The sequence below is a fragment of the Pectinophora gossypiella genome, chromosome 2 (assembly GCF_024362695.1).
Source record: "Pectinophora gossypiella chromosome 2, ilPecGoss1.1, whole genome shotgun sequence".
In the NCBI taxonomy this organism is placed as follows: domain Eukaryota; kingdom Metazoa; phylum Arthropoda; class Insecta; order Lepidoptera; family Gelechiidae; genus Pectinophora; species Pectinophora gossypiella.
The window spans coordinates 18,171,207-18,191,569 of NC_065405.1; the positions used below are offsets into that span (position 1 = coordinate 18,171,207).

General features: G+C 43.8%; 1 protein-coding gene across 1 annotated transcript; it reads left to right on the forward strand.

Moving 5' to 3' along the window:
- The first annotated feature begins 16,603 nt into the window (after positions 1-16,603).
- LOC126375892 (odorant receptor 4-like) lies at positions 16,604-19,316 on the forward strand. Its single transcript, XM_050022980.1, has 9 exons — positions 16,604-16,783; positions 16,856-16,985; positions 17,056-17,254; positions 17,971-18,093; positions 18,185-18,307; positions 18,604-18,703; positions 18,774-18,878; positions 18,950-19,108; positions 19,266-19,316. The coding sequence occupies exons 1-9, from the start codon at positions 16,604-16,606 to the stop codon at positions 19,314-19,316; spliced, it is 1,170 nt and encodes a 389-aa protein (XP_049878937.1).
- The last annotated feature ends 1,047 nt before the right edge of the window (positions 19,317-20,363 follow it).

Genomic DNA, 20,363 nt, shown 5'->3' on the forward strand with positions numbered 1-20,363 from the left:
ACACAAAAATCGAAAATAAATAAATAAATAAATCTTTTAGATCAATACCCATTATTGTTACAAAGCAAGACCTATCGGTACTATCGCTAGTATCGATCTAAATGTACTATCACTACTTTCGATAGTTTAGACAATTTTCAAGTTCAACAATTGATAATCTACCTATCGATAGTTCGGCAACTCCGCCGCGTAGGCAATGTCGGCATGTTCAAAGAAAAAAATTGTCCGAGTGGAGTGATCTTATTTTTCTTGTTACATGTTGGTACCGTACCGAGGTACTAAGTACTAAGTTATTCGTAGTTTTAAATCTCATTGTTAAATCATCAGTAAAGAACTAATTAAACCTATCCTGTTCTGTGTTCAATATTCATGTAACGGCTACGTGCTTACATAAGTACCTAGTAGACAGGAGCAACGACTTAACGTACCTTCCGAAGCACGGATCATTTTACTTTCGGACAATCAGGTGATCAGCCTGTAACGTCCCAACCAAAGGCCTTATAAACAGATTTTTGTGATATGTCCCCACCGGAATACGAACCCGGACCCTCCGCATCCCATCGCTCAACCACTGGACCACATAGGCCAAGAAGGTTCTAAGACATAATTAAAGGATCCTGGGACGCAAGACCTCCGAGTTAGGGCTTGTTTGATCTGTCTTGATGGATACTCGGACGTGAATAGCCTCACGGATCAAGGGCAACGCGCGCCAATAAAGTAGGCATTACGAACAGATACTAGGTATTTCTTTGAGTTGATAGGTATCAAGTGAAGTTTCCTGTCGCCAAATTCATAAAAATAATAGATTTTTTTCAGTCCCATATTGTGTTTTAAGCTGCATAGAACGCACATTTAAAATAAACAAATAAAAATTACTAATTATTAAATTTTATCAATGTCATCAATAATAATAATAACGTATCTACAACTTCAGCTATGCGCAGGTGAATAGCCGGCGCACGGGTCAAGGGCAACGCTCGCCAATAAAGTAGGCATACGAACAGATACTATTTCTTTCTCTGTCACTTGCACCATAAACATACTCTCTCTCCCTCTCTAGTCGTCGGCTCGACTCGGCCGCGGCCAGTGCGTCGTCGGCGCCCTTAGTCGGCGCCTTTGATGCTTTGCGCTAACGCCGCCGCCGCGCGCTTCCGCTCAGTCGAATACTAAGCTTGACCCGAATCGCGTGATGTTTTTCGAGGATATTTTTTTCGTGTTTGTGAGTGTTTGTTTCATTCTGTAAATGAGTAGTGTCGACTATGATGATAGATCATAGACCATTTACTGCGCAAAAGTATGGAAGATTGTTGATGTTTATTAAAGAGCAAGGTGTTGTGTTTGTGAGTGCGTGTGATACCTACCTACCGCGGAGGAAACGCGATGTTGCATTCCTACGTGACGTGACATGTTCTAGGGTACCTACCTAGGTACTTCATCCGAAGGAATAACAATTAAGGTAAGGCAAGAGTAGGGTTTTTATTGTTAATAAGTTAGGAACGTTTTAATAACTGGTAGGTAGGTACCGTGCGTGAAAAATCGTGGCAGTAGGTGTTCTACTTCAACAAACAACATTTTTAAACGTTGAACCACTACTAAGCATCTAAATACAAGAGAATGAAAACTCCTACCTAGATATCAACATCGTATCTCACACGCGTAACGTAGCCGCGCGTAAGTTTAGCGTCTGTGTGGCGCGTTGTTCGACTTACATTGCGGCACAGTAAAAATTGAAAATCTTAATTAAACATTTGCGACAAGAAAAACACCCACCATCGTTTTTAGTACAATAAAATAGGCGTTCCATTTTTTTTTTCGTTACGATGTCACTAACACCCTGTATTTACAATACAATATAAAATAATGTAATTAGGGTAATTATTACGGAATAACAACAGAAGTACAAAAAAGTACAACAGGCATCGGCGGTCTTATTGCTAAATAGAAAATTCACCTCTACAGCACGAAAAGCGCGTACAGAAATCGATTAAAAAGTAAGCCTATGTAAAAAGTAAGCAAGTGTAATAATGATCATTGTAGGGGGTGTTTGTTTGTGGAGTATGGCACCTGGAACTTGCCGCAGAAGTCTCTGTGGAAGAAGTAGAGGGTGTAGAAGCGCAGCAGCCGGAACAGCTGGCTGGTGAGGGGCGACACCCAGATGACGCTGGCGTACGGCAGCGCCACCGAGCACACGTCCACGTACACCCAGCCGTTCTTGAAGATCATCCACTGGATGTATTTATACTCACACTTCGCGCCTTCCACTACGAGTTCCATCTGAAAATTAAATAATAGACAAAGGGGTTTAAAAAAGCCACACCAAAGTAATGCATCTATAAAAGCAGTATTGCAATTTGATATTTTGACATTTGCGCAGAAAAGTAACTGCGCAATGTCAACAAATGTAAAATAGAAAAACAGTAGGTAGTAAAAAATCCGGTCAAGTGCGAGTCTGACTCGCGCATCAAGGGTTCCGCGCAAATTGTCATCTGAACATTATCAGACTCTGAATGCCAACCACCTAGGACCAGATTGCTTATCAAGACAAACTAAACAAGCTCAAACTCGAGGGGTTACGTCATTTTAATGTCGAATTCAACATCAGATGCTGAATACCAACCATCTAGGGCCAGAGTTCCAAAATACTAATTAAACAAGCCCAAACTCAAAGGACTTGCGTCATTTTACTATCCTATTACTACCTGGTGATCATCAGACCCTGACTGCATCTAAATCGAACCCTGCGTTCTGGAGCTACGATACATAGTCGTAGACAAATGGATGAAACTTACAACATCCCTCTGCGTTGCGTCGTCGCAAACAAATTGACTTTGTCTTTGAAAAAAATAGCACAACAATCAAAGACATAACACGATAAACGCAACACACGCACGCACGTAACATAGGTGACGTTATTTTATTTTTGACGTGACTTATTGAGATTTGCCGCAGGGGCATTAACTATTTGGCCGGACAAATGGGGAGCGCTGAAGGCTCTCACCCGGTACAACGTTTTAAGACAACAGGCCTGAGGGTGCCCGGTTGGGCGCGAACCTCGGCTCAGGGCGTCGTCTGAGAGGAGAAATATTTGAAAGAATTAATCGACCATAGTGGGTCGATAGCGATATATAGCTGACCAGGAGTGGGTGTATATATAATACTATACACCTCTGCCTACGCCTTTGGGAATACAGGCGTGATGCTATGTTATGCTGTTAAACTATTTTTTCGCTGTTGAAAAACTGTCGTTTGATACACATTAACGCGGAATGTAAAAAAAGAAAAAACAAATACCTATGGAAAAGAAAAAGATGAAGGAAAGGAAGAATCATAACCACTTGCGCTGTCCCTATACACCTGAAAATAGCCCAGCTCAAAGAAAAAGGGAAACACTCACGTAATCAGCTTCTGTATTCTTCTTACCAGGTCTGGTTTTGTTGACAGCACAAGTAGCAATCACAGCAGTCTCTTTATTTACAATTACTCAGCGGCGGCGGTACATTTACGATTATTTAAAATGTTTGCAGAAAAAAAACGTATTACAGATAAAAACAAAAGGAGAACAAAACGTCACTGTCACCGTCGGGGTTTACACACACAACAAGTAAAAAGTTTGTAATTATTTGTTTTTTTTTTAATTCATAAAGTCTTTTTGGTGTGTTTCCCTTGGGTAGCTAGGCGTATTAACAGAAATATAAAAAGACAGAATAAGTGGCTCAAACAGTTGTCTTCATACATCGACAACGTTGCGATTAGTCAACCAACTGCAAATATAAGTTTGTAAATGCAAAAACAGGTATCTTTGGTTTGCAAAGTTTGCAATGATTTAGAAGCTTGATTTTTATACAGCTTCATAAGACCGCGGACATAAGCATTACATGTTAATTTCAACTTGATACCTCCACGCGTTTCCGAGAAAAAGGTCTTGACAGACAGACGGACGAACGGACAACAAAGTCATCCTGTAAGGGTTCCGTTTAACCTTTTGAGGTTCGGAACCCTAAAACGGTATAATGAGAGCAGTGTAGCGTAAGGACCGTGTAGAACTCAGTGTAGAGGTATGCGAGGTGCAGCGCGTCGAGCAGCACGAGCACGGCGAGCGCGGCGTCCAGCTCGAGGGTGGGCCGGGTGGCCAGCAGCAGCACCAGGAACGCCGTCGCCATGGGGCCCACCGCCCACACCGCCAGCAGCCAGCGCCCGTACCACACGCTCGTCTCCGCCGTCTTCGCCTCCTTCATCCACTGCAACACACACACACACACACATACATATATTATACATACTACAAGCTCACATTCCCTAACGAAACGAATCGGTAGGTTAGGTTAGATAAAATATTTTGAGTGTATTGTTACGACGTCGGTTCAAGGACGTCGAAGCTAGGACTTCATTGTCATTATAGTATGTCACTTGTAGAGCGTCATACTCACGGGAAGTTTTATTACTTTGCTTCCTCGCATTATGTACTCAATACTGTTGTACGGGTTGTCCTCTAATGGATGGTCTAAAGTCATGTAATCAAGTTTAGATTGCGGATTTGATGCAATATACTGCCGGACCTACAAATAAAGATAACATTTAATTTCATTATTTAAGATTACTAAAATATCCAATTAATGGGATGAGACTGTCACAGTTTATTACTTACTTTGTGTGTAATAATTAGTTGAAACTGTTGCAAGGAGACGACGAGCAGGTCGGCGCGCTCGAGGGCGCGGCCCGTGATGCGGAGCGGGCGCACCTGCGACCCCTCCAGCTGGCCGAAGATGGAGCCCTGCGGCACACGCGCGACACAACAGTAGTACCACCACCACACTACTCTCGTGTGCTCCAAACATTCATGGGACACTACTGTTACTGTTTATATTTTGACTCGAGTGAGTTTACATCAATAAATTGTAATTCGAGGTGCGTAACAAACTATACCTTGGTGAGAACAGCAATTTCCGTTTCATTTCTGGAGATGGCAATTTTCCCGCGGTGCACGATGAAGATGTTGGTGCAGAGGTCCATTTCGCGGCACACGTGCTCGCCGGCCAAGTGGTGCAGCTCCACCGTACAGCTGGCCAGCGCGCGCTCCAGCGCATCGCCGCCCTGCAGCAACTTGTCTACTGCTTGGAACGTCCTGCACACACACCACACATTGCTCACCCACACCCCCACACTGCACCCCACACCGCACCCACACTGCACCCACACTGCCACACGCACGCTGTCACACTTTGCTCTAATCTCGCACAAAAATCAATTAGTTAACGTTACCTTTTAAAAAAGTAATAACACAAATCTTGTCGAAATACGACTCCAACACGTTCATTCATTAGAACTTTCATATCGACGCCTGCAGTTCTGCAAATATAAACATTATGTTGGCTATACGTAGATTAAACAAATATTTATAGATGGCTGTACGACAGCCCTCGGCTGCAGTGCGGCGGAAGCTGGAACAATATTATCCCCTGCGATTGGGTACATTAACACAAAGTTCGCTTTTATAGTGGGACTCAAGTCGTTTCTTTTAAATAAGGCATCCAAACTTCACATAAGGTACAAATTACCTTTTCCACCAGTAAGTGAAATGTTCGATGGCATTTTGTATAATATGTTTTTCGACCCTTTCTCCGGTTAGAAATGATTTCAGTTGGTTAATTCCATGTTGAAACAGCGTGTCGCCGCGATACGCCAGGATTATAAACACTTCACTGAAGCTGGTCAAATACCTGCAATTACAGATGACGTTTACGTCTCTGCCTGCATGCGCCGGCGCCGGCAGCGAAGTAAAGTTGCTGCTTTGTATTTTGAACCAGTCATTTTGTTTTCATAATTTATTGCACCAAATGTTTCATTCATTGTGCGCTCACTTTACTATAGCATAAGTACCTAAATATTTTGACTTTGATTATAATATTTTTTACCATTATTTAGCTATCCGGATATTATGGTTGCGTCTGTAGGTGTAATGGGGTCTTACACCTAGCAAATAAAAGACTCCATTCGCGTAGTGAAATGAATTGTCATTTGCAGCGAAATAGCGGAGATTTCTTTCGTCGGTCCTGCTTCGTCGGCTCGTTTCGTCTCTTTTGTAATTGGAGATTCCATCGTGATGAAACTTGCAGGGTTGCAGTAGCAGGAAGGTGCGCAGATTCAGACTCGGTATGTATATTTATTTTACATAATTTTGTATTGTGCTTATCAACATTTATGTAAATCCATACAACTACCACCACTTACCAGAAAATAGACTCGCAGACAACATTAAATGCTGTATTTATAAGAGGCCAGTGAGACATCTCAAAATGCCCCAAGTACGTGCCCATAAACATACACTGCACTAGACTTATACTTTCAATAAACACCTAAAAATTAAATAATAATGAATAATAAAAAACAATTTAATTTGCATTGTAATTAAAAACAATAATGTATATCTTTAAAAAGTAAGTAAGAGTAGTAAGTAAGTTGATTCCGTGCTTCGGAGGGCACGTTAAGCCGTTGGTCCCGGCTATTAGCCGTAAAAACACCTCCACCAACCCGCAGTGGAGCAGCGTGGTGGAGTATGCTCCATACCATGCATGCAGGCCGAACACATCACAACATTGTTATTTAAATTATTTTACCACCTTTATTGTATCTATGTGTTCTCGCAAATAAATTGATTTGATTTGATTTACCCTCTCCGGTTGATTGAGAGGAGGCCAGTGCCCAGCAGTGGGACGTATATAGGCTATTTATGTTATGTGTACATATATTTAAAACCTCACTAAGAGCCCAATGAATGGGCACAAACACATTCAAGATAGAACATACGAAGGCAATAAATGCCAAACTTGTGAGATAATCTTTGCTCACCAAATGCCAGTCGTCGATAGAGGTGATGTTCTTCAACCCGAAGTATGTCGGCATCCAGCAGGTCGGTATGATGTTCGCGTCCAACAGGTACCCCTCTGCATCCTTATCGATGCAAAAATCTATCATCAGGCAGCCGACAGAAATAGCAAATAACACTGTTTGCAACTGCCACTTCAACAACTGAAATATTCATTGAATTTACTGCTACAAGTTGCTTGGAATACATTTCTGTAGAGCAATAAGTTGTTGTTTGTGCTTAGATTGTGTCTTTTCATGTACAATAAATAAAGCATATTTGTAAAGTGGACCGTACCACAACAATTAAAGAATAGGACGATGCCTTGTCGGTGACGTAGTCCAAGTAGCCAGTGAGCAGGTATATGCTGAGGTATGAGGAGCACGTCTGCAACACTTTGGACACTTGGTCGGACTTGAAGGCGAACACGTTGCTGACGACGCTGGGCCACCCGAACACAATGCTGATGAAGTCCAGCACGAAGCTGCGCGACAGGTAGTGCACCGCACACTTACTTATCTTCGATATTATTAAGCCTCTGTCGTCGTAATACGGCACCTGTAAATAAGGAACAACATTACATAAGCCCACCACCATATTCCAATTGGGGTAGTCAGAGGTACATCCATGCAAGATGAACTAAGTACCCACACCTCACCGAGCTTTTTGTTAAAAACCAATATGATAGGTGGTGGAGACGCATCGCAGTCTATAATGGTCGAGTTAACTGTGTTAGTAAAAATTGCTCGTAAGATAAATTAGAAGAATAAGAAAATAAATAAAATTAAGTATTTAATTGTCATCTATATTTAGATGTTTTTGAATTCGAGTACGAAAAAATCCCGACTGCGTAAAAGCAAACTAAAAAGATCTCTTTAATATTATCCACAGAATTAACCGTTGGTATGTTTCTAGGATATAAAGAAATCCACATAAATACATTACGCGTGAAACACATAACCCTTTTCGGAAGTCGGGTAATAATAGACGTACAAATACAAACATAATTTGTATGCGACTTACAAAAAACTTCATGGCGACGTCGACGACCCTGAACGCGTCGCAGAAGTTGTGCACGACCAGCAGCGGCTCGTACAGCCCGCGCAGACTGGCGCCTGCGCAGTAACAACAACCGCATACAGCACACTTGCCACGTGCGACACCCCGCACCGCGCGTGTGCGCTACGCTGTACTCAATTTGACAATTTATACGTATCATGTATAGCCCTTTCCACCCGATATGAAACGATAATTACAACTACTATAATTAACAGACAAATACCTATAACACACTGGTTAATCTCAACTTTATAAGTGTGTGAATACCATCAATAATCAAGTGGTTAGTTTTCTTTAACGAACTTGGCCAACACACTGCTATGACGATCTTGCTCTACCTAACTGTCATCCTCATAAGTAACGCCAAGTCAGACCTTAGGTGGGCTACAATATATTATCTTAAGTTATAAACAGAAATGATAGTTTGTGTTGTTAAAAATAAATTTCAGGACTGACCATTGAACCTGGCACCCATTTAGATCTCACTTCTTTTGTCATTGAAGTCAGCAACCAAGACATAAACCAACCAACTTGGCTCTCATTTCACACTATGTTTTTGATGGTAGTAATCTTACCGTTTAACGCTTGCGTGACCATCAACGTAAGCACCGCCAGGGCTCTAAATCCTGCCCAGTATTGCAAGAAACTGAAAATATAACAATATTAATATAATTATGATAGTAGGTAGGTTATGAGGAGCTCGGTGGCGCAGGGGTTAACGTGCTCGGTCTGCGATTGTTGAAGTTAAGCAACTTTCGCAAAGGCTGGTCATAGGATGGGTAACCACAAAAACAAAGTTTTCATCTCGAGCTCCGAGCCTCCGTGCTTCGGATGGCATGTTAAGCCGTTGGTCCCGGCTAAATTAGCAGCTAAGTCGTTAATAACCATCAATCCGCACTGGGCCCGCGTGATGGTTTAAGGCCCGATCTCCCTATCCATCCATAGGGAAGGCCCGTGCCCCAGTAGTGGGGACGTTAATGGGCTGGTGATGATGAGGTAGGTTATATTTGGAATTTGTATTGGACACTGGGCGCTAAGTAAACATTTTACCAATTGGAACATTTGCATAGATTCAGGGTATAATCAATTAATAAAAAAAAAATGTTAAAATTAAATTACTCATCAATGCCGTGTCAGTTTTCAAACAAAAGATCAACAACGGCCGTGTCACTCACGAGACACGACCCACACCCATGTGGGTGTCACCGCACCTGCGGCCTTCGGTATATTCACAAATATGGGATCGTTTGAAAAACTTACGTTGATTCTGGGTTACTTCTAAACTGCTTTAAAAAATCAGGTATTTGGATGTATTGGAATTCTGATTTTAACGTTTTTATATCAGGTGCAAGGAACGCTACTACGGACTTTCTCGCGTGAAATATCTGTTGCCGCAGGTTCTTTTGATACTGAAATTATAGTAATAGTAATAAATAAATAAAAAAATTATTTAGCAAAAAAAGAGCCGTTATTTTAGTTGTCGCAGCTCCCTTAGGCGCGGGCGCGGCTGCGGTCAGACGTGTACACGACCGCGGGCGTGCCGGCTGCCTTCGACACTCGCAACAACTATGCAAACGAATGATCATTAAACATCATTAATTTGATCGAAAATAGTAGCTCATAATCTACAACTCATTATGTAGCTTCAGGGAAGAGACCATAATATCACCAGAATGTATCGTTTTGTGATCCGACCATTGACGTAAGGGTAACCAAACTAGCAACACATTTTATGAGGTATTTCTTCAGATGCTCGTGGTGACAAGGTACCAGCCTATCCGCCATTATCCATCATGTTGGATAGGTATAGATTGCTTTCTCTAATTGTACATTATTTAGTATCTTATTTTATTAATAAATATATAAAATATATTTACATCCTTATGCTGCTTGACGTAAGAAATAAACATTTTATCGTAAATAGGAGCAAATTCTTCTTCACATTGTTTAAAGTAAGCCGACTCGACCGGGTACCGCCGGAGGACAGCAAAAAAGTCAATTAATTTGATGTAAAGAATCTGCAAATGAGAAAGTAAAATGCAAGTTGATACCCGGCAGTCACACGTGTGGACTACGTGTGGACTACGTGTTTTACTAGCTGGAACCGCTATTGCTAGCACATACATGTTTGTTATTCGCCTGGCCTTCTTGACATTTTTTATTATTATTTGCAAGTTATAGTTATTGATATAATAATATGTGTAGATAATGTGGGCATGGTGTGGTATGGTGTGTGAGGTCACCTCGACGTCGCTGGCGGAGGAGTAGGTGCGCATGGGCGGGCGGCCCAGGAACACGGACGGCTGCGCCAGCATGTGCCCGCCTCGCATGTACATTTGTGTCTTTTCTCCTTTATCGTCATGATATTCACACCGTATGACACCCTGAGATGATATGAAACACATACACGAATGTACTCTATATAATGATTAAAATAATCTGTCCTGATTGAATGAAGCAATGGCAACACTTACACTCGCTATCCAAATGACATTTTCTAATTCGACTCCAAACATAATGAGTGTGGAGTCTTGCGGCAGTATGAGGAACTTGGACTTGCGCGCGAGCTCCTTGACGAGCGCGGGGTCGGCGCCGAGGAAGGCCGCCGACTCGCTGATCAGCTTCTCCGCCGTGTCTCCGTGCAGCTTCCAGTAGATGTCGAACGGCTCGTCCTTTATTAGGGTCTCATGCAGTATATCCATCCCCTTGTAATACCTCCAGTGACAGTCCAAGTATTTGTCGAGCCTCTTTAGCAGATCTGGGTGGATATTGAGACTAATGTAGTGATTCTTGAGATTTGTTACAAAAAATTGGTAGCTTACGCTGTCCCGATATTTCAAATACAAAGCAGAAATCATTTTATACTTGATATAATAGAACACGATAAAACTTGAAATTGTTTTGGCAGTGCCAAGGAGTATATCGCTTAGTTCTCCACTCGAGCGCATGTGGAAGATCGTCTCTACCAACCACCCGATCGCTATGGATAGAATACCATACGTTTCTCTGTATGTCGAATAGCAGTTTTTTAAAAAGTAGCATATATGGCCGTAAAACACTACTTCATTAGTGTCAAACATAATATTAATAGGTATATACAGGACAAAGGCAGGAACGTACATGTAGCAGAATGAGACCATCGCCACGATGTACACGACTGTGGTCATGGGCTCGTAGCTCACCCTCCAGCTGCGCTGGTCGCTGCCGACGAACAACATGTACGTCTTTATTAGCCGATTGTAGTTCCAAAAGTGGGAGATGCGGTCATCTTCCCATATCACCTGGGCAACAAACCCGACCCAGGGAGTCGAAAGCACGTCCATTATAAAGTAAATATTTTTGCATCGTTTTACTGCTAAAATGATCAAATTAGTTTCCATTTTTTTATTGATTTCTATTCCTGTGAGTAGAGTGACGACAATGTCTGCGATGTATACGATGTCCACGATGTACTGGAAGTACATGTGCCAGGACGGCATCTCGAACACTTGGCGCACCAAGCTGGGCGGCAGCAGCAGCAGCACCAGCGCCACCGTCAGCAGCACGCCGCGCCGCCACACCTTCACCAGCCGCGTGTGCGGCGCCAGGATCCACGGAAACGTCACTTTCACAAATAACGACTTTCTTTGCAGTTTAATATCTTTGCATAATACCATTTGTCCGATATATTTGGCACAATGGTAATTACATTCTTCCGGCGGCAACTCGAATTTATGTCTACTTTTGCTCACAGACGCCTTCCACTTGGCGATAAAATCAAATATTTCCCACCATCGACGTTTGACCCAACCGATACCCTCATCTTCTGTCCTGTCCACGCCTCGCTTGCTGCGTTTGATGTCAAATAAGTCGTGTGCATGTTGCAGTCTGTTCCTACATGATTGCATGATGTTGCTCCGGTCTTCGGGGAATTTATGTAAAGAAGTAACGATGGTAGCCCGGGCGATAGAGAAGACCTCACAGTACGTGAGGCAGCGCGCCATGACCTTGCGGTTGATGGGCGGCACGAGGAAGCTGATGTCGCCGACGAGCGAGCCGCCGGCCAGCGAGAGCAGCGCGGACGTGGTGTCGTCGGAGGAGAGCAGCTGCACGATGCCGCTCTTGATGTAGTACAGGTTGGTGTAGCAGTGCGGGCCCGTGAAGAACCGCTCGCCGGGCTGCTTGTACGCCACCGTCACGTGCTGGCACAGCCAGCGCTGGTACGGCAGGCTCGTCTTCTTGAACGTCGGGCTGTGGTAGAACACCGACCACACCAGGTCTTGTCTTATATCCAATCTCAAATCCTCCGGTAATTCATTTATTCCTTTTGGCATCGTAATAATACCGTGTTGTCTAGTCCAAATCATAGAATAGAATGTTTCTACGTTAACATATGCCGTCGGCGAAGGATTCCTTCTTTTAGTCTCCTCTATAATTCTCTTTACACGTGGATGAAAAGTATAAATTCTCTTCAATCGCATTTGAGCTTCGGCAAATAATTTTGGCAATATGATATAAAACATAATAATACAGCTAAGCATTATTATAAAAACAAATAAAACCAATTCCGAGTAATTATAAGGCCTGTAGTCCGTGTACGAGCTTTGTAACATCGTTCCCGTGAGAAGACAAAATGAAAATAAATACGCAAATAGATCTTTATGTTTTGCATGATTCAGCTGAAATGGAGAAGTTATAATTCGTTAACGTTGAGAAGTCACAGAGTCATTACAGGCTGATCAGCTGATTGCCCGAAAGTAAGATGATCCGTGCTCCGGAAGGCACGTTAAGCCATTGGTTCCGGTTACTATTTACTGATGTAAGTGAGTAATCGTTACATGAACCATGTCAGGGTCCTTTGGCGGCTCAATAATAACCCTGACACCAGGGTTGATGAGGTTGGTATTCCACCTCACAACCCACACAATAAGAAGTCACTAAGTACGGAATAAAATTATATTCGGAACGAGCGAGACGATACTGCGCTCTGTGGCAGGAAGTACCTAAAATGTGTTATGGTGATTGTCATTAGAAACACTGTTGGAATAGCTCTGGGGCCCGGGCCGAGCCCGAGCGTGGTGGAGTGCGTCTAAGTTGACGTGAGTGTATGCAATGAGCGATAGAGCGAGACGGTGCGTACGTGGTGCTGCATGTGCACGCGCCAGTCGTACCAGTCGGGCACGCTGGGGTTGCCGCACGTGTCGCACAGCCCGTAGTTCGTCAGCAGTATGTAGAAACACGTCAGCGCGTGCATCATCAGGAAGAACAACACGCTATAGCCGATTATTAACTTGCCATAGTGATGAGAAGTATTTAATGAAAATATATTTGCCACTCTGTAAATACTGCAACATAAAAAAATATACATAAAAGTACGTACTAATTGTACAGTAGGTACCTACGTACGCAAACGATACATCATAACATTATTGTCATCCATAACGTGCTCGGCTGCAGCGACTGCATTTACAGTGACGCCACTCAGGCCTTAAAGCAGCAAGGTCCTTCAGCGTTCAGTGAACATGTCGCTGGCGGTCAGGTTACGTCTCAACACGTCCTTGTACCGCCCCCCCGCCCCGCGTTTACGCTTCCCACTCGCCTCTTCCAGTTCCGAGTACAAAGTGAACTTCGGGAGTCTACAGTCGTTTATACGGCGGACGTGACGTGAATGATTAAAAGTTAACAGAATAACCGGTTAAGAGTTTGTGGGATACGCCTATTACTAAAGTACATTTTAAATGCAACTTCATTTTGTTAAAACTATGAATTTGTTTGTGAAGAAAGTGACGTTGCTATGACACCTCGATTAAATTAGTACAATAAATAGTGCGATGTCTGACTCCGCTCTGATGGAGCAGTTTAAACACTCACAGTAAAAATTCATTGAATTTTAAAATATTTGGCCACAATAGATCATTGACGCATGTATCGGCAGCAAACATTGTGTACAACGGAATCAGTGAGAATATATCGAGCATGATCTGATATGCAGGCTTCGGAAGGTGCTCCTTCTTCATAGCTTCATCCGTTACTTGTCTGAAATTTGATGAAACAATCTATAGTACGCATTATGATGTAGTCGAAGAATGGAGCCCGCGACTACAAGCGTAGACAAAAACGGTGTTCCAATTTTGTCGCGTCACGATCGATATGCGGGCTCTTTGCCCATTAGTGAAACAATATTCGCAAGTCAATCAATAATCTTACCTATGTACAATGTATAAAAATGTATCAATAATGTACAATAGATCCAAAATATAGGTGTAGATAAATTCCAAATGAACTGAAATTAATGGTGGAGCTTTTGGACATCGGAAAAACGGAAATATCGCCATTAAAGGACCCTGAAAATACAATAATGTAAATAAACAAGTGAATTTAATTAAAGTTTCATGATTGACCTGGGACAAAGCGAACACAGTAGAATATTTCGTGTAAATAATCGCGTCGACAGTGGCATAAAAAAAGGAATAATACCACATAATATAGAACGGCAACTCTACGTTCCCCACCAGCGGCTGAGCTAGGTTTACCTCACCCCCCTCTTGCCCCCCCACCCTCTTACTTTGGTCTTCAATGGTATGGGCGCAGATGTCAAGTGTATGTGTAAAACGAGGTGTGTGCAAATGGGCGAGCTACATGTGCCGTCACGTCTATGTGTTGTATGCAGTAAGTATCATTCTTTATTTTAATGCGGAGGTGCAACGAAGGACACGTTGTGTTGACTCCTAGTGGCAAGCACAATTATGAGGGGGTTAAAAGTGGCTCCTACTGGTTCGTGTAATATTACACACGGTGTTGCTCGCCAGTTCTGTTACTTGAAATTGGCTTGACACGCTGCCGCGTGTTTAGATGTCAACGTGTTCAGGTGTTCCCAGCTAAACACATGAACTCTATCAATCAATGATTAAAGTGCAGTCGTAACCATATGAACAGAACCTACTATGACACACTTCATTAACACCGTGCATAGTATGATCATCTGCCACCAGAACTGGAAGGGCAGGAAGATGATGTTGATCCAGCGTATGGGCTCGTTGGCGTCATCGTCCTCGTCGTCCTCTAGAGCCTCCTGCGCCAGCTTGTAATGATCGTCTTTGATCACCACATCTTCTGGGATCGATATTTCGCTTTGACGGTAATTGATACGATCGGATTGCATTATGCTCTCAAAAACGCGTTACATTTTATTTTAACAATTAAAATAAACTAAAAACGAACTATTTATAAAAATGATAGCAATAACACAATAATAAAATCAAAGAGAATCAACGATTAAATTCTCCTTGAGAGAATATAATTGATGACATGAGTCTTGTTGATGTTTAAATTCGTCCTAACTAAGGCAGGCAAAGATTTGACGACCATACAGCCTTGACTTAATAATGAGGATAAAACTGCATATTTCTCCCATCAGGTGTGTGTGCTTCATTTTTGATATTATTTGAGTAAACAAACATATTTATTATTGTTTTGGTTATATTTTTACACTATACCCTTTGCGTAGCGTTGAACTGCAAAATAATAGTGTTATAAAGATCGGAAAGAAGAAAACTTAGAAAAACATTATTTTCAAACTGCCTTTTTATAACTGGCTTTTCTTTTTCGTAACTTGTCCTTCAGATGAGATACACTTTATATTGCTCCACAATTTATAGCAATTTATACCTAACGAATTTTAGCTGGACGTTACGGAGAACTGTTAAAATGTAGGAACACTCACCAGTGGTGCCGCCTACATTTGAGCTTTAGTTGTTATCCTCATTAAGCAAAAAGGAGGGTTATGTGTTTAACCGCTATGTATGTAAGTATACATACATTCATATTATGTATGTCACAAGTGTCACCTCATTTGTTAAATTCTGACAGGTGGTTTAGAAGTTATACACATATACATGTAGGCTATGTGGCGCTACGCTAAATGCACCGTGGCGCCCCCTAGAGGACGTTAACTGTGGACCAAATGGATATATAAAATGAAAGGACTTAAGTATATTTCAAATATACAAGTATATATTACTAGCTTTTATCCGCGAGTTTGCTCGTATTTACTCGATAATTACGTTGAATTGGTAACATGGCTGCTCATATAATAATGTTTCGAATAGCTATTATCTCTAAATCTTGCATAAAACACGTGTCGGAAGTACTAAATCTTAATAAATAAGACCCCTAAACAATCTAAATAAAAAAGTAAGTTTAAACACTAAAACTCGACTACGGGAAAATCACGCTCTGAAAAGTATGAAACAAGAAAATAGGTAGGTAGGGTTCGCTTACCACGGCATACGACCACGGTTATTTTCTAAACATCACTATTCTGAAGAATATCAGAGAAATCTTTGAGGTTTCATTAATATGTCGTCGCGAGAAAAGAGTTTTACGAAACTTAGGCAGATTTATCTAGCAAATAAAAACATTTTTATTACCAGTTTTTGACTTACTACTCCTCGTACTCGTTCGTAAATTTTTCATGAAATAGGTACTTAATATTTCATGTTATGTAATTACTACATACCTAAAATGATAGATCGACAGGTTAATTAACACTGAAATACCTGTTTAATAAAGCATGCGACGAGCGCCGCCCCGGCCCCATAATTAAATGATCCCGGCCGTCCGTAGCCTGTCATTAGGCCCCGCCCCGCGGGACGTGGACACGCGGCCGTCGTCCGCGCTCATCCCACTGGCGCCAGCAGCAGGATGTGGTCCCCGGCGGGAGCGTGCGTGGCGCCGCACCTGCGTTGCCTGCGCTGGGTGGGGTTCTGCCGCCTGTCCCCCGGCACGCCTCGCTACCAGCAGGCCGCGCACTACCTCTACCGTCTCTTCGCCCTCGCCTCCTGCTCCGTCTACCTGGCACAGGAGTGCGTCTATGCATATCAGGTACCGTGCTTGTCACCAATACTGCTAATTGACTATCTATTAAGATGGTTGAACGTTACGGTGTCTCACCAGGAACGCGCGGATATGGAGAAGCTGTCGCGCGTGATGTTCCTGCTGCTGTGTCACGTGACGTCTCTCGCTAAGCAGCTGGTGTTCCACACGGATGCGCACCGTATCGACACACTGGTCGCCGAGTTCGATGGTGAGGCTGGTGCTCGCAGTAGCGTACGCCCGCGTGTCGTGTGATGTGAGAGCGCCGCTGTGGGTTGCAGCGGCGGTGTTCAACGCGGCGGAGGCGGCGGCGGCGCTGGCGCGCACGGCTCGCGCGGCGCGGTGGCTGCAGCGGCTGTACTCGGGCACTGCCGTGGTCACGTGCACGCTGTGGCTCGTGTTCCCGGTGGCGCGCTACGCCCGCGGGCTGCCCGTCGACTTCCCTTTCTGGCTGCCAGCGCCGCCGGACCACGTCGCCGCGTCAGTCACAGTATTTGATCAATTTTAACACTTATAATGGATTATTCCCAACGGATCGTATGATTTGTTGGCGGTTCAACGGATCACATAAAACGTTCCCATCGGATCATAATGATTCGATGAGACTAAAAACATGTGATTCCATTTTTTTCCACCCGATCACGTTTATGATCCGAGTTAGCGCGAAATAAGTTCTACGCTTCATAATCATACTGCATCGCACCTAGGTGTTAATCATGAATATAGAGTTATGGATTAGTTTGTATCTGATCAATAAAAAAAGTAATTTATTTTTTATATGTTATGCCAACCACATTAGCCGCTTCGCCTCATATTCAGTTTGTATTTTTGTAATAGCATTTTTATTTTGTTTTGTGCAGAATTCTCCAAGTAGATTATAAGCTAATAATAATAATAATTCTTTATTTACGGACAACAAATACATCCAAAATACTGTTAGTTTACTCTTAAAAACTATGTTGTGTTATGTTGGTGTGTGTACTTATATTCAACGGGGGACTTAGTATCATAAATTAAGTGCCTTATGATTGGACAGTCATTCCTCTCCGCATTGGTCTTCCGGAGACTGTTGGGGATAATCTATTTTTTGACGATCGACCAGATCTGGCAACACCTCCAGGCAGCCTGGGCTCGTGTTGCTCTGTGGGCGCCACTTCGTCCTGTGGCACCCTGTGACAGTGTGTGGTGTGTGGCAGGTTCTGTGCGGTTCTGGTGTACTCGTACTACGTGACGACTCTGGTGGGCATCGCCAACACCACCATGGACGCCTTTGTCGGCACCGTGCTCTACCAGTGCACCACGCAGCTCACTGTACTGCAGTCGGTATCAAACTTCGCATGTTCTATCAAGCTCCCTTTTAAATTACTATGAACCTACCTACGAGTATTTTATGTATGTATTCCATTTCAGGAAAAATCTGGAGACTCTCTCCGACAGAACTGACGAAGTCCGGCAACAGACCGGCGAGGACTTTGAATCTGTTTTTCTAAAACTGTTTTACGAATGTCTCTCTCATTATAATAAAATATGCGAGTGAGTGGACGACTTCCTACTTATTTGGCAAACTATTTTTATTATAGAACTGCTAATGATAATTGATCGATAGGTTGGCTGATGGGGTGATGAGCTGTCACCCTTCGGTTCGAAATAATCTTATCACAGGAGAAAATATTATCCGAAGTGGCTATGAGTTGTCATGTTACACCCGTCAAGGATAGTGGCGTCACCTACGCATGTGTGATTTATCACAATTTTATCGATGTACCTACAGTAAGTACAGCAACTCATGGAGAAAAGATGTAATTAATAAACGGGTTCGTTCTTTGCAGGATAGCGAGTTTACTGCAGGATATTTTTGGTACAGCGATCCTGTTCCAGTTCGCGATCGGCGGGTGGATCCTGTGCATGGCGGCGTACAAGCTGGTCAGCGTGAGTATCCGCGCGGGGATCCCTCCCCGACGAGGCCGCTCGCTCACCGACGTCGTCTGTGTGTCCGCAGCTCAACGTCCTGAGCGTGGAGTTCGTCTCCATGAACCTGTTCGTGGTGTGCATCCTCACCGAGCTGTTCCTCTACTGCTACTACGGCAACGAGCTCACCTACGAGGTAGGCGACAGAGGCGGTGCTTGGGGCGCGGGGCGCGTGCGCGGTGATGTGCAGCGGTGTGGCTGTTGCAGAGCCAGCGGCTGCAGGCGGCGCTGTACGCGTGCGGCTGGGAGCGCAGCGCGGGCGGGCGGCGGGCGCGGCGCGGGCTGCTGCTGGCCCGCGAGCGCGCGCAGCGCCCGCTGCGGGCCGCCGCCTGGATCGTGCCGCTCTCGCTCGACACCTTCCTCAAGGTCCACCCGTAACCACCGCTACGAGGCCGCGAGGCCGCGGCCGCCGGCGGCGGGCGGCGCCTGTGCCGCGCCCCGCCGCCGCCGGCCCCCGCCTCGCCGCCGGCTGTTGCCCGATTCGCGGACTCACCTACATTCAACCCTCTCTTGACTGTTTCAGATCATAAAGTCGTCGTATACCTTCTACGCTGTGCTGCGACAGACCAAGTGAAAGTTGGAAACGGAACACCCAATAAATTATTAGAATAGTTTTGCTTGTTTTACTTTTTATTGTTAGTACTTTGTAATCCCCCAACCCTAAATAAAATTAATCCAGGTTTTACTGAAATATTTTAATAGTAGAAAATAACAGAATGAAACATAATTATACTAATTTACAATTAATCATTTCTATTAATTAGTAGAAGTGGAGTGGCTTCGTTGCATTTTCTGTCGCGGAGGCCCGTATCGCTCTAAGCTGTCTATAGGCAGCGGTTGCACTTCCAGAGGTGGAGAGGTAAGTTGCGGTCTACGAGTCCACCACATTTCTTCAGAAACGGTAGCTTGGGAAAGATGATGTAATTATTAATAAATATGGAATTTCAACAAACAACAAACATAGGGGTAGGCAGAGGTGTACGATGCCACAGTGTCATCCTGCGGGAGGTGCAGCGGTGTACCTGTGGCGCTGGGCGTGGTGCTGGCGGCGGCAGGCGGCGCACGGCGAGCCGCTGGAGTCGGACGCGCTGTCCGGCCAGCGCGGCGCCGGCGCGGCATCTGCACACGGCCTACGTGTTAGTGCCTCAGTTCCGTAGTCAGTACTACTGACGCGTGCCTTCAAAACCTACTCACTGTAAGTGAGAACAAACCTGTGATATGGTATTTAACCGGTTCGGTGTATTGGAGCGGCGGCGGCGGCGGCAGCGCGGGCGGCCGCGGCGGCCGCGCCGCTGCGTTGCGCTTGCGGCGGGACCACACGTGCCGCACCTGACCGATACAATACATTACAATATTATATTTGTATATACACATACGTACGTACATACGTTTCAATAAAAAAATAAAAAGAATTAAAAAATATATTAACATAATATTACATTAATTAATTAAACATAGAATTCAAAGCTCATTAGCAGACAGGAGCTTCCGTTAGCTCCGATAATTGCATGCATCTTCAATTTGAGTAAGCGACCACAGGAATAAGTATAGTGGAGTCAATGAAGGGTTTCACTTCTAACTTGCCAGAGACAGGTTCGATTTTGATGTTTTTCCTTTTGTA

Bases quoted from the DNA above. Each gene is read 5' to 3' on its own strand.
- LOC126375892 (XM_050022980.1), top strand. From the start codon at position 16,604: ATGTGGTCCCCGGCGGGAGCGTGCGTGGCGCCGCACCTGCGTTGCCTG. The intron at 18,094-18,184 runs GTCGGTATCAAA...ATTCCATTTCAG, and splicing joins ACGCAGCTCACTGTACTGCA to GAAAAATCTGGAGACTCTCT. The intron at 19,109-19,265 runs GTCCACCCGTAA...TGACTGTTTCAG, and splicing joins CGCTCGACACCTTCCTCAAG to ATCATAAAGTCGTCGTATAC.